Here is a 24,647-nt window from a genome sequence, read left to right as displayed (position 1 = left end):
CAACAGTCTGGTTGAGTACCCTGAGTGCTATTTTTTTCCTTTTCAGTCCAGACAGGGGGTTCTCGATCTGGACCCCCTAAGAGATCATAAAGGGGTCTTGCTATTGCCGAGAACCCTGGGATCCAGATGCTGCAGAATCCTGCAGCCCCCAGGAATTCTTGTAGGCCCCTTTTTGTCTGGGGCTGTGGCAGGGAGATGATGATCCTTTTCCTCTCCGGCCCAGTTCTCTTTTCCCTTGGATGAGAAGAAAACCAAGGTATTGGACCTGTTGTTGGCAGAGTTGTGCCTTCTTCCATGAGACTCGGTATCCCAAGTCTGACAGGAGCTGTAGGAGGGCCTTGGTGACTTTTGTATAGTCTTCTTGTGTGTCACGGGCGAGGAGGAGGTCATCCACATTTTTTTTTTTTTCTGAGCCACTTAGGTGCCCCCGGGGGTTGCTTTTTAAACACACAGCTTCTGAGATATCCACCCCTGATCCCACCCATTTTGATTCAGTGGGTTTGCATAGGCCAGATAGTATTACACCCAGTGCTTATCACAACACGTGCCCTCCATAATACCCATAACCTGGCTACCCCATTCCCCAAATAGTTGCCTTTTTAACAAGGTCCTCCCAGGTGACTCTTATAAAGGAGGTTTGGAAACAATGTCTAAGCCTTGCTGTTTAGAGTGTGGCCAGTGGACCAGCAGGATCTGTATCGCCTGGGGTATCCTGTCTAAATCACCAGTGTCAGCCCTACCCCAGATAGACAACCGGAATCTGCCTTTGAACAGTGTAGTAGCTTGGCTTTTAATCTGACCTCTTCTCTGTTTTCATTTTAGTGGGTTCCTCCCCCGACTTCCTTGCCCCAGTTTTCTCCAGAAGAGCCAGTGTCCCCTGCCTCTTCCTACCTGAGACCTGTCCATCCCTGGGGGATGCCTGCCCCAACCTCCCACCACCCAGAGACGACAGGGAAAGGTGCTCTGTGACGCTAAAGAACCTAAACAGCTGGAGATCTTGCCTTGTTAGAGAAGGCTGAATTGACTCCCAGGTCTTCCGACCTCCACAAATTCCAGACCCCCAGGCCTGTCTCATGATCTCAATTTTGGTTGCTCCGCTTTGTCTCCCATCAAGTGTTCTGAAGCATTTCACACACGACTGGGCTTGGGCAATTTGGCCAGACCTGTTCAGAGACCCCATCTCCTCTTGGCTTGGGTTCAGTTGGAGGCTAGTGTGTCCAGTGGGCTCAAAGGTTATCTGAGCCTTAAGCTTAGAGTGTATGTGTTGGCCCAGAAGAGGGATGGGGCTATCAGGCAGATAAAGGAATTCATTTCGGACCTTGCGGCCCCTGAGTTCACACTGGTGAGCCTGGCAAAAGGGCTGTTGTATTGCCCATGTCCTGGTGGCCCCAATGATGGTCACAGTCCTTTTGCTGAAAGGGGCCACTGGGGAGGTGACAACAGTGCTCGGCCCCAGTATCAACCATAAAAGTCACTGGTTGGCCCCCCACCTTTGTTCTGGCCGTGGGCTCATGGGGGCCAGGGAGGAAAGAGCCCGGTCCCCCTCAGTCTGAGTCCATTCCCGCAAGGCCTATGAGGTTCTCCTCTCGGGGTTCTTCCTTGTAGCAGCTGGGCATTTGTTTTTCCAGTGCCCTTTCTCTTCACAGTAGGCACATTGATCCCTTGCCAAGGGGGTTCTGGGCTTCCCCCCTTTCGGTGGTTGGGGTCTCCACGTCTTTGTGTTGTCATTTTCTTTCAGGGTGGTGGCAAGGAGGCTGACTTTCTTTTTCATCTTTTTGTTGGCTTCCCATTCGGCTGTGACCTCCCTGTTCATGTAGACCTTATTGGCAATCTCTATTAGTTGGGTGATGGTCATCCTGGCAAAACCCTCTAGTTTCTGAAGTTTTTTTTCTGATGTCTGGGGTGGCCTGAGCCATGAAGGAGGTGTTTACCATCTGTTGGCTTTCTTGTGCCTTGGGGTCAAATGGAGTGTATATCCTGTAGGCTTCACATAGTCTTTTGTAGTATTCCCTGGGGAACTCCCCTGGTTGTTGAGTGACCGAGGATACCTTAGTCATGTTCATGGGTTTTTTAGCTCCTACCCGGATTCCCCAGAGGAGGGCCTCCTGGTACTGACAGATGTGGGCCTGTCCCTTGGTTGTGGTGAAGTCCCATGCTGGGTGCTCTTCAGGTGCAGCTGTATTAGCCCAGGCAGTAGGGTTGATGACTCCCACTGGTGCGTGCTCTTCCAGGTACTGCTGTGCACCTTTCATTATTCTCCTCCTTTCCTCTTTGTTAAACAGGGTGTGGAGTAATTGTTGGCAGTCTTCCCAGGTTGGCCGATGAGTCTGGAGGAGGGATTCTATGAGGTCTACCATGGCCTGTGGTTTCTCAGAGTAGGATGGGGTGTTATGTTTCCAGTTGAGGAGGTTGGTGGTGGAGAAGGGCTGATAATACATCATGGAATGGCCAGGTTGGACTGTCCCATCTTCATTGCGCCTCTCAGGTTCCCACGTCTCTCGTACTGGCATTTGGAGGGTGCTTGTGCCTGGCCTGGGGCACAGCCTGGCTGCTGGTCCTGGAGAAAGTGGATCCTTTGGGCCTGGAGGCTCTGGTGAAACTGATGGCAGTGGAGTGTCTGGAGCTGAAGGGACAGGTGTAGACAGTCTTGGGGGTATGTACCGTGGGGGCAGGTTTGGTTCCTCCATTTCTGTCCGTGCTGCTATAAACTGCAGCGGCCTGGGTTGTGTGCCCCTCCTGCCCCTCCGCAGCACCCCCAGTCCTGCCTCCGGGTTGGAGCACATCTCTGCCCTTTGTGTTTCTAAAACCGCCAGCTGCTCCCAGTTCACCAGCGCGACCCCGCGGCTCCGGGTTTCCACCCTGGGGGCTGCCCTAAAGTCTTTTCCCCGCAGCTACTGGTCTGTGAGTCTGTGCCCCGTACAGCATGCGAGGCTGTCACTCACTGGCGGTGTAGGATCCCCACGGCCAGGCACCCTCCCGCTGCCATTTATCCTCTGATGCCTGCACGCAGAATCATGGCTCCCCGCTTCGTACCTCGAAATCAACCACCTGCGATATTCTGTTTGTAGAGATCCAGATCTTCTTACATCTCAGGCTGGTTTCGTGGGTGCTCAGAGTGGTCTGGTAGATATCCAGCTCAATTCCAGGGACCAGTTGAAATAGGGTCCCCTACTCCTCTGCCATCTTTCCCCAAATGTCGAACTTATGCTATTTGACCAGGAAAGATGAAGCATGCACTCACCCTGACTCACCCATTTGGAACTCCTACAGTGATTGCTGTTTTCAATTACTTTCCCCTCAGCAGACCTCCGTGTGTGAGGTTTCGCCCTGTCCCTAGGGGAGCTGCTTCCCTGACCTCTCTGGAAGAACTACCATACTCACAGCATGAGCTTTGGGTCCAGGTGCTGGTCCCAGCCACAGCCCAGAGAAGGTTCAGGAGGTGGAGGGTGAACCAGGCCATCCCACTCTCTCTTGTCCTGTCTACAGATCCCATGCACAGATCCCCGTTTTGAAAATGGAGTGTTTCTAAAACCCTTCTCTTATATATGCTTCTTTTTGTAAAACAGTCTGCCCTCCTCCCACTCCTGGCCACTCCTAACCACTTATGTTCACCTCTCTTTCTCTGATAGAACTAATTTCCATATGCTTATCTAAGTTCCCTCCTATCAATCCTCCAAGGTGTGTGGAGGTGATTTGTAGGTGGCACAGTGATAGGTGACACTTGGGGCTGAGTATGCAGTGATGGCAATGATGACAGAGTGTCCTTCACCACAATCCTGGGTCATTACATCAGGAACATGGCTGGTGTGTGAGGGAGCATAAATGGGCCTTCCTCCTGGGCTTTTGTACACCGGCCCAGACAACCTCCTGGCTGTTTACCAGCAACCACTTCATTGAAGGTTAGGCAGTTCCTAAGGCACCGTCTTACTTACGGTTCGAGGCACTTGCTTCAAAGTATGTCCTTTTATGCTCTCAGGTGAGGATCTGCCAGGTGAAGTTGGCCTTTATGCAATTAATAAGTTGCTGTGACCTGGGTCCCAGCCTAGGCTCTTTAAGGTTGCTTGGCTTCAGGCAAGCAATGGACCCGAGTTTCCCAGAAATTGTATTTTTTTTTTTTTTTTAAGTAGGCTCCATATCCATCATAGAGCCTAATGCAGGGCTCCAACTCATGACCCTGAGATCAAGACCTGAGCTGAGATCAAGCGTCAGATGCTTAACCAACTTGGAACCACCCAGGTGCCCCACCCAGAGACTGTTTTATTTGATTTCTCTTTCCTTATCTGGGGACAAAGCAGTTATAAACACTCAGGGCCTTCAGATACTATCTTTTAAATTAAATAATTAGAAAATGTGGATCAATGAACTATATTTAAATATTAAGTATATATATATATTTCAGAAATGCAGCTATATTAAAGCAATGTATACCTCCCTATAACATACAACTAGAAATAATACCTTGAGATTATGAAGGGAGGGGCTAATTTTTTTTTTGTAACTACTGGATTTTAAGCAGCTTCTTTTAGGGGGACATTGTGCTCCCATCTTAGAATAAAATTCAAAGTCCTTTCCAATGACAAGGCCCTGTACGTTCTGGCTCCCAGTTGTCTTTTGGACCTCCCCTCCCACTGCTTTCTCCCTTGCTCCATCTGCTCCAGCTGCACTTAGCTTCTTGTTGCTCCCTGAACCCATCACCTGCCTTTGCATTTGCTGCTCCCACTGCCCAGAACTCTCCTCCTCCAAATATTGTCACAGTGGCTCCCATACTTCCTTCATGTCTTTGCTCAAAGGCCAGTTTTCAGAGAGGTCTTCCCAGACCATCTCTCTCATGTAGAAGACAGCCTCACCCCCATGGACACCCACTGTGCCCTTACCTGCTATGACTCCTCACCCTCTGTCACGCTGTGCATGTAGTTTTACTGTCTGTCTCCCTCTCCACTAGAATGTCCACTCTGAGGGGGAAGGGTCTTTGTCTCTTGTTCACTGTTCTATCTCCAGCCCTTGAGCTAGTACCTAGTTCACAGTAGCAACAGAATAAATAATTTTTAGATGAGCAAATTAATGAACAAATGTAACATGGGCTTTAAAGCATTTTTTTTTCTTTCTTGGGGGAGTGTTGGTGGTTTTGTGAGATGAAAGCACAGGACTCATATTGGAGTGTGTGTCCAGACAGCTTCTAACATGGCTCCAAGTTCCCACCTCCTGGTAATCACACCATTGTGAAATCCCCTTCTCCAGAGTGAGGGCTGGCCTCACTTCTCATGAATATAATACAACAAAAGTTATAAGATGAAGTGGCAAAAGTCCAACTTCCCTCTTGCTTGCCATCTGTCTCTGGCTCTTCTTGCTTCTTGCTCTGAGAAAGCCAGCTGCCACATTATGAGCTGCCTGATGGAGAAACCTATATGGCAAAGAACTGGGAACAGCTTCCAGTCAACAGCCAGGGAGGGAGGAATCCTATCAACAACCATGTGAATGAGCTCGAAAGCTGATTCTTCCACAATTGAGCTTTCAGATGAAGCCTCAGTTGACATCTTGATTGTGGCCTCATTAAGAGACCCTGACCCACAGAAACTATGAGATAGTACATCTTGTTGTTTTAAGCCATTAAGTTTTAGGGTGACTTGTATTATTAACTAATATGTGGTGTATGGTGGGAGATGAGGCCAGAAAGACAGTTTGAGGGCTTCGCATGCCATGTGAAGGAGTGGTAGGCACAATAATGCACCCCCACCCTCCACATATCCACATCCTAATCCCTGGAACTTGTGAATATGTTAGGTCACATGGTAAGTGGGAACTAAGGTTGCTAATGAGCTGATTCTAACATGAGAAGATTATTTTGGATCATCTTGGTGGACCCACTGTAATCAGAGGTCCTTATAAATGGAAGAGGGAGGCAGGAGAGTGAGTCAGAAAAGGGGTTGTGGTGATGGGAACAGAGGTCAGACTGTTACAAGTGCTGGCTTTGAAGGTAGAGGAATGCTGGCCTCTCCCAGAAGCTGGAAAAGACGAGGAAACGGATTCTCCCCTAGAACCTCTAGAAGGAATGCAGCCTTTTCAACACCTTGATTTTATCCCAGTGAGATCCATTTTTTACTTCTGAGCTCCAGAACTGTACGATGATATGTTTGTCTTAAGCTAGTAATTAGTGGCATGTTTGTTACAGCAGCAATAAGAATCTAACACAGGATTAGGATCCCAGCATGGCATTGACCTTGGGTTCCAGAGCCTGCTTGTGACCATCCTGAGATGAGCCACACCCCCTTGGTGTGCCTGCTCTTTAAACACACATTTCCTTATAAATTGCTATTTATAGCTATGGTTGCTGCAAGACTGATTATGATACAATTGTCTCACTTAGCAAATAACTTCCAGAACAGGAACCACACAGGTCATACATTTCTTTTTTTTTTTATGTTATGTTAATCACCATACATTACATCATTAGTTTTTGATGTAGTGTTCCATGATTCATTGTTTGTGTATAACACCCAGTGCTCCATGCAGAACGTGCCCTCTTTAATACCCATCACCAGGCTAACCCATCCTCCCACCCCCCTCCCCTCTAGAACCCTCAGTTTGTTTTTAAGAGTCCATCGTCTCTCATGGTTCATCTCCCCCTCCAGTTTCTCCTCCTTCATTCTTCCCCTCCTGCTATCTTCTTTTTTTTTTTTTTTAACATATACTGTATTATTTGTTTCAGAGGTACAGATCTGTGATTCAACAGTCTTGCACAATTCACAGTGCTCACCATAGCACATACCCTCTCCAATGCCTATCACCCGGCCACCCCATCCCTCTCACCTCCCACCACTCCAACACCCTCAGTTTGTTTCCTGAGATTAAGAATTCATCATATCAGTGAGGTCATATGATACATGTCTTTCTCTGATTGACTTATTTCACTCAGCATAACACCCTCCAATTCCATACACGTCGTTGCAAATGGCAAGATCTCATTCCTTTTGATGGCTGCATAATATTCCATTGTATATATATACCACATCTTCTTTATCCATTCATCTGTCAATGGACATCTTGGCTCTTTCCACAGTTTGGCTATTACGGACATTGCTGCTATAACATCAGGGTGCACGTGCCCCTTCGGATCCCTACATTTGTATCTTTGGGGTAAATACCCAGTAGTGCAATTGCTGGATTGTAGGGTAGCTCTATTTTCAACTTTTTGAGGAACCTCCATGCTGTTTTCCAGAGTAGGCCATACATTTCTTAACTCATATATTTTGATAGTCCTTGGCTAACTATTGAGTGAACTTTGTTTTGTAAGGGAGAGTGGGATATGGGGGTGGGAGGGGGAGAGGCAGAGAGAGAGAGAGAAAGAGAGAGAATCTTAAGCAGGCTCCATGCTCAATGTGGAGCCTGATGTGGGGCTCAATCTCACAACCATGAGATCATGACCTGAACCTAAATCAAGAGTTGGACACTTAATCAACTGAGCCACCCAGGTGCCCCTTGAATGAAACTTATTGATTAATTTATTTACCTGTTTTCTCCCGTGCCTCATCTTCTGGTATCCAAGCACCCAGACTCTCAATGGACATCTGAGAGGTTTATTTGTGTTGATTATTTTCTGCTGTGGCAGCAGAGGTTGCTCCCTTCAGACTTAGTCTCAGTTCTGTCATAGTGGTAAGCTTTAGAGCTTCTCATAAGGCAAGGGTGGCCAGAGCTAGGACTCACTGGGCAATGTCAGTAGAACGTGAAGGGAATGTTACTCCATTTCCCTCCATGTCTGTTTCTGAGATTAAATGCATTCCTATCAGATAGCAATGTTACTATATTCTACTATGGGATCACTGGTTGGGAAGAACTCAGCTCTGTTTGTTAAGAATGGAGGCTCACAGTGCTTCAGGGAAGTGTTAGAATCACACTGCCATAAGTGAGATTTTATGTTTAATCCAATGAGAGGAATTAAATGAGAATTACAAGGGAAATGACTTTTTAATGCTGTGATTGTCTCTTATTTGAATCCCTGTCAGTGTGCCAATTAGAATATCCTTATACCACATTTGGGAGAATAGGTCTAATACAAATTGTGTGCTTTACCGGTGTTGACTGGTTATTATTGACAGTGAGCTAGAATCATCGAGAGAGAATCTCCATCTCAAAGGGACCTATTCTAAATTTGTTATATGGAGATTCAGTTTCATCAGTCTATTGTAGGATTGATACTTTCTGTTATTTTTTGCTTGAGCTTCCTTATTCTTCCTGATGGACAAACCAACCAGATGTACTGTTTTTTCCAGGACACTACCAGTTTTTAATCTGTCTTTTTGAGTGTAATTATTAACAGTGTTAATAAATTTTACTCTTTACAGCAGTTGTGGTTGGATGTTAAGTTGCATGGTCACACTGTTCATGATAGACAGGAATGGCAGTGATAACGTTTTGCATATTTATCACTGTAAGCCATTATCCCTCAATTTCACATAGTTTGTAGAGTCCACAAACAGGTCCGACAGCGCTGCCCCATGTGAACAGCACCATGGAGGTCCCCCATCTCTAACTTAGCTTTCAAGATGAGATACAGACCCAAGGGGATAGAATCCATTGCTGCCTAATTATCTGTCATACCCAGTTAATGAAGAATAGAGTGGAGTTGACCCTGAGGGTTGAGGATCAGTACCAGAAGGCAGTGGTCAAACTTTAACTATAAAGCAGGGTTGCTGGTGGAGGGGAGGAAGCTAAGAGTATCATGAGGAAACACGGGAAGAATGAGGGAGATATTGATAAAATTATTTAATTCTGCCTGAAGGCATCTTCCTTCTGGGGGTTGCTTTATTTAAAGATTTTATTTATTTATTCATTTTAGAGAGAGAGTGTTTGTGAGCAGGGTAAGGAGCAGAGGGGGAAGGAGAGGGAGGTGTGGAAGGAATCTCCAGCAGACTTGGTGCTCAGTGTAGGGCTTGCCCTGGGGATCCATCTCACAACACTGAGATCATGACCTGAGCTGAAATCAAGAGGGGACACCTAACGGTCTGAGCCACGCAGGCACCCCTAGGTGCCCCTGATTTAATATATATATTTTTTATATGTGAATTCTACTGAAATGAACATCAAAGATGAGTTTTTCTGCATGTGTATTTTGATGATATAAATATCAGAGTGATTTTATGGGGAAGTAAAAGGAAAATACATGTGGAGGAACAACAAATGGACCCCAAGGGAGATAGCTGGAGGAGGGGATGATATTATTCCTGAGACTTTATAGACTGACCTTTTGTGTAGAAGCCTCATCTTTCTGTCTTTCTCCAGAGCAGTATTTATCTCTACTCACTGCCTTTCTAAGTGGACTTCAATATGCCCACTCAGTTTGTCCCTTACATCTGGGCCTCAGAGAGCTGTCTCCCTACAGATTTTCTACCTGATCTCATTGGCTGCTGCTTCAACATTAGATCTAGAACCTTATCTCCATTCTCACCCACTGCCCAAGTTCACTCACACAGTTAGCAGTCAAACCTTGAGTAGAAATCAGCTTACACACGTGGTCTAATCTCTTTTCCCTTCCCTCTTCCCACAGTGGTCGTCCCTCTATCAATAATCACCCTTTAAATTGAAATGATTAGAACATGCTCTTTTTGTATTGCTGTTGATCTTTTATTGAACACACAAAGAGAGAAGGGGAGGTTATTGACCCTCTGTTGAAACTGAGATGAGTGAAAAGGATGGCATGAGGCCAATGTGTGCCTGCAAGTCCACTGCAAATGATTTGATCCAGCTGAGGGAGGTTTGAATTTGTTAGTATGTGCTCCAACGAATCTCCAGATCATCTCCAGCATGGACAACATAACTACCAGCTCCTGAAAAGGAAGAACGAGAAGTGGGTCAAATGATTTTTTAAAATGACTTATTTATTTTAGAGAGAAAGAGAGCAGGAGCAGGGGGAGGGGCAGAGGGAGAGGGAGAGAATTTCAGGCAGACTCCCCACTGAGTGTGGAGCCCTACAAGGGGCTTGATCTCACAACCCTGAGATCATGGCCTGAGCTGAAAGCAAGAGTCTCACTTTCCCAATGCCTGGGCCCATTCCCCACCAAAGCTCACACCCTCACATCTGGATGTTTGGGGCATTGTCACTCTGTGGGGCTTTCTAGCACTCTCTCCCTTACCTTGGCTCAGGTGTTCACCATTGCTCAGGAGCTCCCAGTAGGTTCTGTCATTATTGTTGGCCTTTATGCCCTGAACAGTGGTGATGTAGGGGCCCCAGGAGCTCTCCTCCACTGTGAAACTGTGGGGACAATAAATGAGTTACAGAAACTTAGAATTTTCAAAGGCAACCTTAATGGGCATTTCTCAAACTTCAATGTACCTAAGAATCATTTGAAGCCGTTATCAAAAAAAGCAAATTTCCTGGCCCTATCCTCAGATACTTTGATTTTGTAGGTCTGGGCGGGGACTAGGAATCCTCATGTGTCATAAACACTCCACAAGATTCTGATGCAGGCACTCCACAATCTATGCTAAATGAGAGGAATGATGCCTCTTTCTGCCCCTGCCTCCCCTTCAGAGTAGACACTCTGTAGTCAACAACTACTAATCTTCTATCCCAAGATAGTCACTGTTGAAGATACTAAAGCAACACAAGAAAATGTTAACCTCATGTCCTATAGGCAACATAAATTAGTAGGTTTTCTCTTAGGAAAGAAGAAAAGGAAAGAACAATTAAATATTTCCTGCTGTCTTTATTAAAAAGTGACATGATCAATGTCTGTTTCACATTCCCTGGTCACATTTCTCTGACTTCCTGGGAGCCCTTGAAAGCAACCTTTATAATATTTCCATATATAATGTGTATATATTAGTATGTGTATATATAGTATTAATTCCTATATTATATATATATATAACACTACATACATACACACACATATATGCATATATGTAATTTTCTTTATGGAATCTTACATCATGTTATTGGACAAATAATTGCTGATTAGATTTAGGGAGTCAAATGAACCATACCTTTAGGAGGCAAAGTCAATATCTTAATTTTAATATTTGACCTCTTTAGGCCAGGAAAACTTAATCTAGGGGTCCATGAATCTGAAAGGGGTGGGAGCATGGAGAAGAATTTGTGAAACCTCTGATTTAAAGGACAAGTTTTGTGTGTATGTCCGCCTGTCTGGGATCAGCATCCACTGCACTCATCTGATTTTCACAGGGGTCAATGATTCAATAATAATGACCCAGTGTTCTAAACACAAAATGATTGACCTGAGAGGTTCTATTTGTTGAAGGAATTTTACTGACAGAGGAGAGATCCTTGGGACTTATTCACCCACTAAGTGAATATTAATTTAATACCTACATGTGCTAGAAGATGAAAAGTCTGACCTTTTTTTAAATCCCTGCCATGAGATGTAGATGGACAGCAAAGTACCAATAAAGAAGTGTTTCGAATGTACTTTGTATTCAGGTGCTTATGTATTCTTACTGAGTCTTTCAAAAATCACCAAATACCTTCACCTTAGGTTACATACAGACATACCTAAATAGAGTTGCATTTTCTTTCTGAGCTTGTTCCATCACATCTAGGAAGACAGAACCATTTGCCACAGAGACCACAATGCGATCTTTTGCATTATTGATTACCACAGAGTAATTTACTTTGATTTGTGAGGCTGAAACAGCAGGTGTCACTGATATAGGATCCTGCGTGGAGATGTTGAAGTTACCTGGCAGAGACAGAAAAGCAGAGAAGAATTACTATTCAGAATAATAAAAGTGGTGTTTGAGTTTGCATACCCATCCAACCCCTCTCTCAGGCCTCTATGGAGCAAGAATCATCAACCAAGGGGCAGATCTCTCATGTGACTAAACCAGATATGCACCAGTTTGTAAATGAGTGTGTTTGGCTCCACTCCCAGCTGTTTAAGCAATTCAGTTGCCCTGTCTCCTGTTTCTCACAGAGGCTCCTGAGTTTTGGGGGCTTTGTTGTTGTTGGTTGTTTTGTTTTGTTTTGCTATGTATTGCATACAATAATGCTTCCCTTTTTTTGGATGCCTTTTTTATTTCTTAACATTTATTGAAAACACATTAAGTGCCAGGCACTGTACTAATCATTTTACATGGCTTATCTTATTCAGTCCTTACAAAAACCAACGTTAGATACTATTATCATTTGCATTTTTTTATATTAGTAAACTGAAGTTTAGGGATTAACATTTTTTTTGAGGTCCCTAAACCTGAAAGTGGCTGAACCAGGAATGAGCAAAGATAAAAGTCAAGTCTTCTTTCATCCCTAGTTGAAAAATCAGTTATTTGAATAAATGATTCATGCCATAATTTTCTTATGACACTGCCATATTCCTCCCATATTCCTCTGAGCTCCCCGAGGGCTTACTCACTATGAGTGAGAGTCAGAGACACCATACTTTGCTTAGAATGGGAATGATGCTCAGAACATCTGTCTAGCTGGCCATGAGAAAACATGCCTTTGGAGATAGACATCATTGAAACAAGTCTACCCAATATTTGAACCAAGAACAACACCTACTACCCTGTTAAGAACAAATCCTCAGGTGGTTATAATCACTGGTGACACATGGAGGACCGAGTTCTATCTGAGAATTGTTATGCTTTAGTGGTTTATCTGGTCACTTTTGGTCCCTAAGGACACCTTGGTCTCACATGCTTTGGGTAATATGCTCTTTAGTACTCTACCTGAGTCATAGACACAAGAAGAGTCTTTATTAACATCCAAGTAGGTCTTTCCCATCAGGGCTGGTAAGATCTGAGCTGCAGCAGTTGGCATACGAAATGCTCCTTGAGAAATTTCTGTGAGCACTGTATCCTGTGTTTTCTGGCAAACCCATTGACTTTTATTGTAATAGTCTGATGAGACAAAGAGAGCCTAATGTGTGAGAGAGAGGGAATGAGAATGAACTACAGAAACATCAAATAAGGGAAAAGCCTATATCTAAAGAATTCAATAAATATTTATGGGTCATTGACCACACGGGAAGCACCTTGGACAACTAGGATACCTTTTCTGCCACCAAGAAATTTATAAACTAGTTTGCGGGGAGGTGGGGAATTGCTTAAGAACACAACGATAATGGCATCAATGAGAACAGGCTGTCTCTACCATATTCGCTCTTGTAGCCTTGACACTGGAAGAATACCTGTCACAAAGAGGCACTTGATAAATGCTGTTAACAGACAATCATAAAAGAGCCCCTAAGATGAATGGCTTAAGAGAAACATCTAATGCCATGGTGTTTCAGAAGAGGAAGAGCACATAAACATTTAGTGACACTGAAGAAAGCCTTTGTGGAGAGGCAGTACTTGAGGTAGGTCTGGACAGTATATAGGCATTTCAGTAGGGGACATGAGGGGAGGAGTACTATACCCAGAGGGAACCATGTGATCAAGCGTGCTAAGATAGGTGTGGCCAGGGCATGGCCTGCCCGTGATAACACTCTATATTTTAGCAAAATCCTCAGAGGATTCCTCCTGGCCTGGGAGGCTGGTATACAGGGGAGACTCAGGGTGATTGTGAAAAAACAGGCTTGAGAATGAGGTTGGGGTCACATTGGTGGATCCTCAAGCTTCAGGGTGAAGTGTCTGACATTATTTCCTTAACAATGGGGAGTCCAATAGATTCTTGTATAGAAACTATCCAAGCAGCAGATGTAAACTGGAGGGGACAGCATGATGGGGTAGGAAAAGTTAGGAGGGTATCAGAGTAAGACAAGGACTAAAATGGGCTGGGCCTGCAGACATCATTCTGTAGTTTCTCAGGGAAGGACAGTTCCTCCTTTCATTTTCTTCAGAAGATCCTTTAAGTTAACCAAGCTGTCAACAAGCATTTGTGGGATATTAAAAAAAAGGATCATATTTAATTTCCTCTTAAAAACTGTCTTGTAGGCAAGCAGTTCTCAAGCCTGCTGTAAATTAGCATCACTTACACAGTTTTGAAACCAGACCAAGGCCCATGCTCCACCTCGGAGTTTCTGGTGTGGAGTCTAAACTTTAGTGTTTCCCAAAAGCTCCTCCAGGTGATTCAAACTTGGAGCCAGAATGGGCAACCACTGTTTTTTTTTGTTGTTGTTGTTTTTTAAGATTTTATTTATTTGCGAGAGAGAGAATGAGAGACAGAGAGCATGAGAGGGAGGAGGGTCAGAGGGAGAAGCCGACTCCCTGCTGAGCAGGGAGCCTGATGTGGGACTCGATCCTGGGACTCCAGGATCATGACCTGAGCCGAAGGCAGTCGCTTAACCAACTGAGCCACCCAGGCGCCCCGGGCAACCACTGTTTTATGAAGTCCAAACTCAGCAAGAAGGCAACAGCCTCACCAGCACCAACAGTAAAAACAACCTGTGTGATTACACCCCAGCTTCTTCTGGTAATTTTCCCCAAGGCCCTGCGCTGGCCCCATTGAACACCTTGATCTTCCTAAAATACGTTATGTTCTTCTGTACCTCTGGCATTTGTCTTTATTGTCCTCTCTCTCCCCAGGAAGCCCTCTCATCCTGGGGTGGCTGGCAGACTCCTACTCATACTAAAGACTCAGTGAATTTTTTTCTATGAATTTTCCTTTGTCTCTTCTTGTATCTACCCCTTAGAGTTGAGTAAATCAGTGAATATGCACGAATAAAGCCCCAGGCTTCAAGGAACATATACAGGACAGAGTAGGTGTTGGTGTTGAGTGTGAGTTTGGATACCAGCTGTTTTGTTTCCATCCCCATCTGAATCACTTTCTGGCTTTGTAATGTCAGGCAAGTTACTGATGCTCCATGACTCATGCTCTCATTCTGGGAAATGGAAGTAATAATATTTTCCTCACTGGGTTGTTGTGTGTGTTAATGAGCATGGCAATAAAGACTAGCTGGTATTACTGGCACTGCCTCTTATTACTTGGACAACATTAATCTAATTTGGGAGGTAAGAGGCAAGCACCAAATGCTGGTATATGGTAAACTGTGAGATTACATTTGATAGAATAACATAGTACATTGTAATGGACTCTAGAATTTCGTAAAAAAGCTGTAGTCAGGAAAAGCTTCATGGAAGCATTGGACATGGAAAGGTAAGGATTGAAGGTGAGGAGAATACATTTCTGTCAGGGGAGCGGAATCACATAAAAACAGTATAGGAAACAGAATGGATAATATCTTAGGGGGCTAAGAATAAAGCTATTTCTTTCCTTCATGACTCTCTCCTCTGTCTCCTGTTTTACCCTCTGACTTACCTGCATAGCTTCTCCTGTACTATATATGTTTCCAAGGAGACCATTTTCTGTTTTCTGAGACAGAATCTTAGCTATCAGTGACTCTATATGATTATCAATATTTTCTAAATCCGTTGTATCTATTTTGTTCTGCCCACTTGTTATACTTCTTTTCACACAGGTCAGAGCCAGGACAGCCATCGCGCCGGTATCTGCCAGGAAGCAAAACATTGGTGATAGGGTGACCAACCATTCCAGTTTGCCTTGGACTGAGGGGTCTCCTGGTATGTAGGATTTTCATTGCTAAAAGAGGGACAGATCTGGGCAAACTGGGAAGATTGGTCATGCTAGTTGATGATGGGAGAGAAGGATTTGAAGATATAGCAGTCATCCCTCCAGCACTAACCACTCAAATATTTCAAGATCCATTTCTTATGTTGAGTAACCCTATACCTCATACTCAATAACTCACCTGTTGGTCATAGAAACACATATGGATTTGCAGGTGCATACACATGAACAGTATTCCACTTCTACATCTTGATTGCTTTCATTTTTTTCATCTCTCAGCCAAATTGGCAAAGGAATTGAGATAAGTCAGTATGATACCCCAAATAAAATATGTCTTTGCCATGTTCCAATGTTTCCATTAGGCTGATTAGAAAGTAGCACTTAAGAGAATTGTTTTCCAATAAAGCTTCTTAAGGGGGAGGATGAAACAAGAGATTGGAAGAAGGGAGGATAAGGTCTTTTTCTGGCTTGTTATTTGGTTTCCCTGACATTCTTTACATATGATACCTTCCCCTTCACATAGAAAGAAATCTCACATTCTCCTTGTTATAGAGATACTGAGTGGTGATTTTCAGATTTCTTGGAGGAAGATGAGCTTGTGTATCTGGAGCCATAGGGCTGAGCAACAACACTAGCTGTCTAGAGGGGGCTTCTTTTTGGATGTGTAAGCTGACCCAGGAGAAAATTTCTAGTTTTCTCTATTGGAGATACAGACTTTATTGTTCAAAATATTGGGCCTTGTCCTGGAGAAGTTGTGTTGTCCTTGTAAGCCCACACATGCAAAAGGTCCCAATAAATTTGAGAAAGAGGCAAAGTTAAGATAAATGAATTCCACTGTTTTCCTTTCTCTAATACTTATACTTCCTAAAATGTCTTATATGAAGATTCTCACAGTCTATCCTTATTTTACAGATGGGAAAAATAAGGTCAAAGATTAACATCCATTGATTATATAATTCAAAGAACGGTAAGGTAGCAACTGGATCTTTCTACTATAGTACACATCTAGAAAGATGTTTAAATGCCCCCCAATATCCACTCTTCTCAAAAAGAAAATTCTCTTCCATGATTGCTAGGGTAAAGAGGATTAAAAAAAAAAAAAAGTCAATGTATTTACTGGTAGAAAAACTCAAAGGAAAAGACTTACCAGGGACTGTGTCCTCTATGCCAAGGGAATTGGGTGTAATGACTCACCTACTGAGAACTGTTCATGAAAATAGTAATTTTTACTTTCAGGATCCAAGATTTTAGTAACTTCAGTGATTGAGTAATTCCCACTGAATAGACACAAGGCCAAAATGTCCAGGCTGAGCTGGTAGTAGTTAGTCAGTGGATTACCATCATGGTCCTCTGTCAGAAAGGAAAGAAATACCTTACTCATGGAAATAATACTGGAGTAATAAATTTTCAAACTATTCCTACTTGCTTTGTTTGAATTTCTTTACATTTAAGAAGGGTGAGTAATAGAGGGGGGAAGATCGCTCATAGAATCAGCAAATCTGAGAAATATGAAGGCTGTTAAGAGCCACCAAACTGAACTCAATTCCTTTCATTTTATAACAAAGGAGACTCAGTACTAAAGAGATTAAAATACCATTCTGATACTCAGGTGGTTACAGAACTAGGACTAGAACACAGATTCCTCCCCACCCCCACCCCAAACCTCTTGCACTTTCAATGGTAATGTGTTCAAACTGTAAGTGGAATAGAAGTAGAGGCCATCTCAAAAGAAGATGGGATCAGACAGGCTTAATGAATAATAGGATAAATAGTGGGTGGGTGTTGAAATAAAAACAATGCACCCCATAGCAGCTGTCATGGTCAGCCTGTTTTTCCCAGTGATAAAGTACTTTTGGCTTTTGTTCTTCTACTAGTATCATATGCTTTGGTACTTCTGACATAGTGTCTTGTGTTGCTCAGCTATTTCTGGTGTATTTCATTATTTGTCTAAAAACCAAGGATCTAGAGAACAAGAGAACAGTGTTGTGTGTGTGTACGTGTGTGTGCATCATCATTTGTAAGGTTGATATAGAGTCGGTGCTCATTTGAACTTATTTGAAAGGAAAATCCAAGACGCTGTGGTGCCTGGGTGGCTCAGTTGGTTAGGTGTCTGCCTTCGGCTCAGATCATGATCCAGGGTCATGACTGAGCCCTGCATCAGGCTCCCTGCTGAGCAAGGAGCCTGCTTCTCCCTCTCCCTCTGCCTACCACTCCCCCTGTGTGTGTGCGCTCTCTCTCTGTCAAATAAATAAAAATAAAAATCTTAAAAAAAAAAGAAAATTCAAGACACATGTTGAAGGAGGGAAGAAGGGAAAGTGATCTGCAAAGATTGTGGGATGAGTAGAATGAAGAGGAGAAGGAAAGACTGAAGGGAAACTTCATTTAGTTCTGAACCAGTGGAGGAGAAGATAAGGTTGTCCAGGGTATCTGAACATTTGATTCTCACCCATATTTTTAATTTCTGCTTGGAATTTATTTTCTAGGTCTCCGACGAGTTCAGAATAATTTATAGAAATTCCATCAGGCCCTTTACATGCTCCCAAAGCCAGTATAGCCAACGCAAGCTGTCCCGAGGTTAAAGATGGCTCTGAAAAGAAAAGTATTCAAGTTTAACAAGGTACATGCTTGTGATTTTTTTTTTTTTTGGCCTCCTGTATTTCTTGTGACTTACATTGCCTGTCAATTCTCTCTTTTTTTCCACTCTATACCAGTATTTTACTGTTCTCTTATTTATTCCCAAAGCAGAGACCTTTCTAGCAGTGCTGTATAAATGCAAACTAGATTTGATTCTTCCCATGCAATCATGAGATGTTTTTGGAATCACACAATCCTTATAAAAATTTTAAAAGAAAAAAAATGGATAATAAAACCTGGGGATTTATTCTCTCTGGGTGCCATTTTGCCAAGATAGTAATAATTGACTTAGATGTTCTGCCTTATAGAACATCAAAATTCTCAGGCTTCTCTTAATTCTTAAAATAATATTGTGAGGTAGGTAGTGGTGGCTTAATTTTCCCCTTATTTCAGTTAGAAAGCTAAGGCTCAGTATTGACATGAAGGACTCAGGGGGGAGCCTGCACTCAACCCCAGTCCTCATCAGGGATGCCTGGGTGGCTCAGTTGGTTAAGTGTCTGACTCTTGATTTTGGCTCAGGTCATGGTCTCAGGGTTGTGGAATTGAGCCCCACATTTGGCTCTGAATGCTGAGCATGGAGCCTGCTTAAGATTCTCTCTCTTTTTCTCCCATCTGTTCCCCCTCTCCCTCTCTAAACAAAACAAAACAAAAACAGAGAGAAAAACAAACAAAAAACCCCAGTCCTCATCTCTATTTCCCTGTGATTCCCTTGCTGTTGTCAGGTTTCTTATGTGTGGGTCACATCCTTGTCTGATTGTCAACTCAGCTAGCTTATATAATAGTGTTAGTGAATGAGAGTCTTTAATTTCTTTTGCTTATCCTTGTACCTTTTGCAGGAAATGTTTTTCAGGACTCAAGTAAGGCCTAGACATAGAGTAAATGGCACAGATGTGATGTTTTGAGGTACCTTTCTGTCCCCTCAAGTTTTATACAGCTAGGATAGATGTAGCAGGGAGACTTTGGACACACGATTTTGTCCAAAGATCTGTGGCTGGAGAGAATCTTTATGGATAGGTAAGTCTTCTTCTAAATTTTCCAGAGATGTAGGTACTCACTTTTATTTTCCACAGCAGTATTGATTTGTTGGATCAGCTGTTGTTCTTGGTTTGGGTTCAGGATCCCACCAAGTCTGAGGGACAGCAGGACATTGGCAGCATGGATTCCTTTGGTATATTTTGAATTGATCATTGTGCTTATCAGAGGGTTTAGAGCAGTATAGTAGTCCTTGCTTACCTCTGTGGCATGGGAAGGAGGAGATAATATACATTAAGAAAATATTAAGGAACAGGAACACTAGCAATGGGGTTGGTATTAAAATGTTTAGTAACAGATATGGCACAGACAGAGCAATCCAGTGGTCACTGGCTAAGTTGCTGGAACAGTACAAAGGTGGGTCTGGAGTCTCTGCTATGTCAGGTATTACTCCTTTACCAACCAGCATGGAAATGTTTCTGTGTTTTAACAGCTGTTTCAGCTAATGTGTCCTGACAGAACATCAGTCTTGCCTGGGAGATCTAGTATCATTCACTAATTTTGAGGATGAGGCCTGACCAGGATGTCCTTAAAAAAACAAAACAAAACAAAACAAAACCCTCCTTAATTGAAGGCTTAATGGAGACTACAATACATGTCTTCTGAATCCCAGTCCTTTCTACTTCCCGGATTGAGTTCTTTCCTTCCTCCATCTTCTAAATCAATCAGATTAATATTGAGGGAAACAACGCAACAGTTCTATGTTTCAGTGGTGATTGACCCCAAAGCTGAATTGTCTGGTTGCCCAACCGACCTGGCATCAAGATCATTATTCAGCACCATGCACCTTTCAGAAAACCCTCTAGTTTTAGCCTACATCATGTCCAAATCTCAGGAGAAAGGATAGGGAGAGTCACATTCTACTGTGGAAGTAAAAAGAGAGTCCAGAGACCCCAAGAACTAGAGGAAAATTAGAAGAATTAGTGACCACTTAAAACATTTTTAAATGTACTTTGTTCAGGGCACCTGAGTGTCCCAATTGGTTGAGCAGCCAACTCTTGATTTCAGTTCAGGTCATGATCTCAGGGTGGTGGGATTGATCCCTGGGTTGGGCTCTGTGCTCAGCTTAGAGTCTGCTTGAGATTCTTTCTCTCTTTCTCCTTCTGCCCCTCCCCCTGCTCATGTTTGCTTTCTATCTCTGTAAAATAGGGCACATGTTCTAATGAGCACTGGGTGTTATATGCAAATAATGAATCATTGAACATTACATCAAAAACTAATGATGTACTCAATGGTGACTCACATAACATAATAAAAATAAATAAACAAAAATTTTAAAAAAATGTACTTTGTTAACACTCCCAAGCAAGAAAAAAAATGTACTTTGTTAACACTCCCAAGCAAGACAAAACCTACCCATCTCCGGATTATCTCTTGGGTTATTAGGTTACTGAGAAGAGCATGAGCCCTGTGTTCAATCAGACCTTGGCTGGATTCTGTGGTACTTAACTTATCACTATGGGTGTCTTATGTAACTTTCCTGACCTTCAGTTTCCCCATTTTAAAATTGTGGATAGGGGTGCCTGGGTGGCTCAGTTGTTAAGCGTCTGTCTTCGGCTCATGTCATGATCCTGGGGTCCTGGGATTGAGCCCTGCATCAGGCTCCCTGCTCGGCGGGAAGCCTGCTTCTCCCTCTCCCACTCCCCCTGCTTGTGTTCCTGCTCTTGCTATCTCTCTCTATGTCAAATAAATAAATAAAATATTAAAAAAAAATTGTGGATATTAACACCTATTTTATAGATATTGGACAAGGAGTCACTTAATAAACTGTAAAATACCAAACATATTATCACTTTTAGCTCAGCTGGAGTTTCTATCACTGTATTTAGAGAACTGAGGCAATGTGAGTTCTCTACTCCCAATGTGGGGCTCAGAATCACCACCCCGAGATCAAGAGTCATGTGCTCTACTGACTGAGTCAGCCAGATGCCCTCCATCTTTCTTCTCTTTAAAAGAGAGTCAGGGAGATCTGAACCAGTGGTTGTAGAACAGTCGTGGTTTATTACAAGAACAATTGGACAATTGTTGAGTCATGGCTGAGATTTTGTGGAAGCATCCAGTTCAGTAGAAACAGACTTTTCAGTTCCTGGTCAACCACTCATTAGTTTCCTTGACCATTAAAGACAAAGCTAATTATTTTATACAATGAATTAAACTTCAAAACCTCCACAGAGACCCTCTATTCTTAGGATACAACACAAGAAATGACAGGCCAGGAAGAGAAATTAGAGTTGGCAGAGTTTGTGCTTTGGCTTGTGTGAATACAAGTCTTTCTATTGTGGTGTTGACCTCTTCTTGTTGGCTTCAGAATACCAGGAGCATGTAGCCACCAATGGCACCACATAGTCATCTTTGGACTGCGTTTAAGCTCAATTCCAGGGTAAAGACATAAAAAAGAGAAATAATGCACCTGAGATCTATACCAGGCTTCATGACATCACTTGCTTCAACACCTTTCCCCAATTATCTTCAACTTATGGATGAAGCTAAAGAAATTCAGGAACATTAGATCATTCAGCTAGTAAGGGGTCAGACTACACCTGAACCAGTTTTTCTTTCTCCTACTTAGTATTTTTGAATAGAATCACACAATCTCAGTATCCTATACCCAGAGGAGAAGATGAGCTTATACCTGTGTCCTGTGGAGAAGAGTTGGAGGGAGGGAGACATGTAGCTTGGAACATCTAAACTCAATAATGACAAGAGAGGTCAATAATGACAAGAGAGGGATTATTAACACTATTTTTTTTTTCTGTGTAGTTATAAGCAGTTAACCCAAAACCTATGGGTTGAACTTCAAAAAAATAGATTGCATCTCAAATTCAAAAGAAAACTTTCTATGATCTTGAAAAATTTCTAGGATCATGAGTATTCTATCATTGAAAATGAAGAAGAATAGACAGTTGCTTGGTAGAGTTGCTATGGTGGAGAAAATCTCCATATAGGAAGAACAGTTAGGCAAGTTAGCATTGCATCTACAATCCCTCTTAAAATGACCTACATTATGGAACTTTCCTCACCATGTCCTGCCACATTTTACATTACTCATAGAGTCCAACCACAAATAGAACTGAAATAGGGTCTTTCTTCAGGTCACTCTAAACAAGTTCCCTGCCAGTAGACTTTAGAAGACTATCACACCAAGAGTAATTTTAGCTCAACGCATACTCACCACAGATTTCACATTGTTGTCTTGGAATAAGAGAAAACAAGAGGAGCCCCACTAGGGGCAGCTGGTGGGATTGTCTCATCTCTCCAACAGTATTCTGTAATGGTGAGAGCTTGTCTGGCTATTTATTGGGTGATGGCAGAGGGTAATGAGAGCTCCTCCTTTAGCTTGCCTCAGCCTCTTTCACTCAGGCAAATATTGTGCAATATCGGGGTGTGGTCAAATGTATTTGTCCAAGAATTGTGATAAACCAGGAAGAAGACTTGAAAGAGGAAGAGGAAATACTGTTCTTTGTTTCCTGTCCCAAACTTTAGGATTCACATTCCTTACTTGCCTTCAGCCCAATGAGAATAAATTAAATGTCCCTGTTTTCCATTCCACTTTGCTGGTGTTTTATTATGCTTCTTGAAACATTAGATTTGATGGGAAAGGGCTTAAAACATATAAAAATGGAAGTAGAAGTTGTAGGACTAAATTGAACCAGGCAAGATGGGGGAGACTGGCATCTGAGGATCTTTGGCATAGTGGTTTTTGATGTATGATTTTCTTCTGAAACCCTGAGAGTTTCATAGCCCAGGAGGAAAACCACAGAGATATATATCAAATGTGGATTTTTGCTTTTCCAGAAAAGATTTTACAAGCTCCATGTGAGAAGTATTGTCTATCATAGGTCGTCCAATAACTGTTAGAGAATACTATCATTTTAGCCTTAAAATGTTTGTTATGGGTCAGCAAGATGGTGGAATAGGAGGTCCCCTGCTCATAGTCCCCCACAGAAACAATCATTTTAGCAGCCATCCATGGACACAAGTTTCTATGTGGGAGCTTTGGGTTCCAAGTAGGAGGTGAGACACCTCAGTGGAGCCACCAAGGAGAGCTGTATTGAAAAGGCATACCAAAGAAAAAAGACTTGTATTCATAAAAGCTAAAGCACAGAATTTACCAACTCTACTTGTTCTTCCTGGCCTGTCCTTTTCCCTTTTGCACCCTGAAGAGCCGGGCTCACTGACCATGGTCCTGGATACAGACCAGAAAACAGCCTCATCCCCTTGTGGATTTGGCTGTAGCTCTGGTTAGCATTGGTCCTGCAAATAGCACCATCAGCCAAGGGACCTGGAAGGAATCATGCCCACCTGAGCCTTGGGTGATAGGCCTGCTGACGTTTAGGGCTGTGGAGCCTGAAGCACTGTGATCTGGCTCCAGCATCAGCTGTGGTCTGGGGGCAATCTTGCCTACCCAGGGACCTAGCAGGAGACACACCCATCAGTGCCTAGAAAGCAGGCTGGTTGACCTTGGTCCAACTATGGATCCTGAAGTGACCCTGTAACCTGGCTCCATCCCCTCTCAGCTGTGGTTCAGGGAAAGTACTGCCCATGCAGGCATCTGTCCAGTGACCCAGCAGGAGCCAGGACTATGATGCACCTGATAATAGACTTGTGGTTTGCAGACCCAACTGAGGACCCAGCAGCAGTCAGGTGACACAGTTCCAACTTTGCATGACTGTGATCCCAGAGGCTTTCCCATCAGTCCAGAGGCCTGACAGGAGAAGGTCTTTACATGTCAAAAAAAGGCTGTAAAGATGGAGAGATGTTTGCTCCTTCAAACACACAGAGACAAACATAAGCCCAACAGATCACAAAGCAGGCACACATGACACCACTAAAGAAAATGAATAAATAGAGCTAACAAACATATAGAAAAATACAAAGCAAAGAAGCTCCTTAAAATTGGTCTTGGCAATTTTTTTGCTTTTATTTTGTATCTGACACCAAAAGCACAAATAACAAAAGCAAAAATTAACAAGTGGGACTACTTCAAACTGGAAAGCTTTTGCATAGCAAAGAAACAATATGAAGAGGAAACCCTATGGAATGGAAGAAAAAATATTTATCTGATACCATATATCTAATAAGGTGTTCATATTGAAAATATATAAGGAAATATATAAGGAACTCCTACAACTATCAGTAGTAAAAAAAATAAAAACAATAACAAAAAAATCAAATAATTGCATTGGAAAATAGGTAAAGGACCTGAATAGACATTTTTTTTATTATGTTACGTTAACCACCATACATTACATCATTAGTTTTTGATGTAGTGTTCTGTGATTCGTTGTTTGCATATAATACCCAGTGCTCCATGCAGTACGTGCCCTCTTTAATACCCATCACTAGGCTAACCCATCCCTCCACCTCCCTCCCCTCTAAAACCCTCAGATTGTTTCTCAGAGTCCATAGTCTCTCATGGTTTGTCTCCCCCTTCGATTCCCCCCTGTTCATTTTTCCCCTCCTGCTATCTTCTTCTTCTTCTTTTTTTTTTTTTTAACAT

The 24,647-nt window shown here is 43.0% G+C and overlaps 1 protein-coding gene across 1 annotated transcript; it reads right to left on the bottom strand.

The window, feature by feature from the left end:
* Positions 1-9,609: 9,609 nt before the first annotated feature.
* On the bottom strand, positions 9,610-22,428 carry TCN1 (transcobalamin 1). The gene is made up of 9 exons (XM_045892577.3): positions 22,320-22,428; positions 19,171-19,350; positions 17,928-18,068; positions 16,676-16,831; positions 15,212-15,402; positions 12,682-12,871; positions 11,507-11,693; positions 10,128-10,246; positions 9,610-9,821 (listed from the first exon to the last, which is right to left on the bottom strand). Exons 1-9 carry the CDS (start codon positions 22,396-22,398, stop codon positions 9,760-9,762), a joined length of 1,305 nt encoding a protein of 434 aa, XP_045748533.1. The 5' UTR covers positions 22,399-22,428; the 3' UTR covers positions 9,610-9,759.
* Positions 22,429-24,647: the final 2,219 nt, after the last annotated feature.

This window comes from Mirounga angustirostris, unplaced genomic scaffold, assembly GCF_029215605.1.
Source record: "Mirounga angustirostris isolate CCGP_5_RB_7025 unplaced genomic scaffold, mMirAng1.0.hap1 SCAF_13, whole genome shotgun sequence".
NCBI classification, from domain to species: domain Eukaryota; kingdom Metazoa; phylum Chordata; class Mammalia; order Carnivora; family Phocidae; genus Mirounga; species Mirounga angustirostris.
Note: the sequence above shows the minus strand (reverse complement) of the source record. Positions and strands in the feature narration are given on the sequence as shown.

Excerpts from the sequence above, each read along its gene's own strand:
- TCN1 (XM_045892577.3), bottom strand. The coding sequence starts at position 22,398 with ATGAGACAATCCCACCAGCTGCCCCTAGTGGGGCTCCTCTTGTTTTCT. Across the intron at positions 16,832-17,927 it reads AGCAGAAATTAAAAATATGG|AGGACCATGATGGTAATCCA; the intron begins GTGAGAATCAAA and ends CCTTTCTGACAG. Across the intron at positions 10,247-11,506 it reads GAAAATGCAACTCTATTTAG|TTTCACAGTGGAGGAGAGCT; the intron begins GTATGTCTGTAT and ends TTGTCCCCACAG.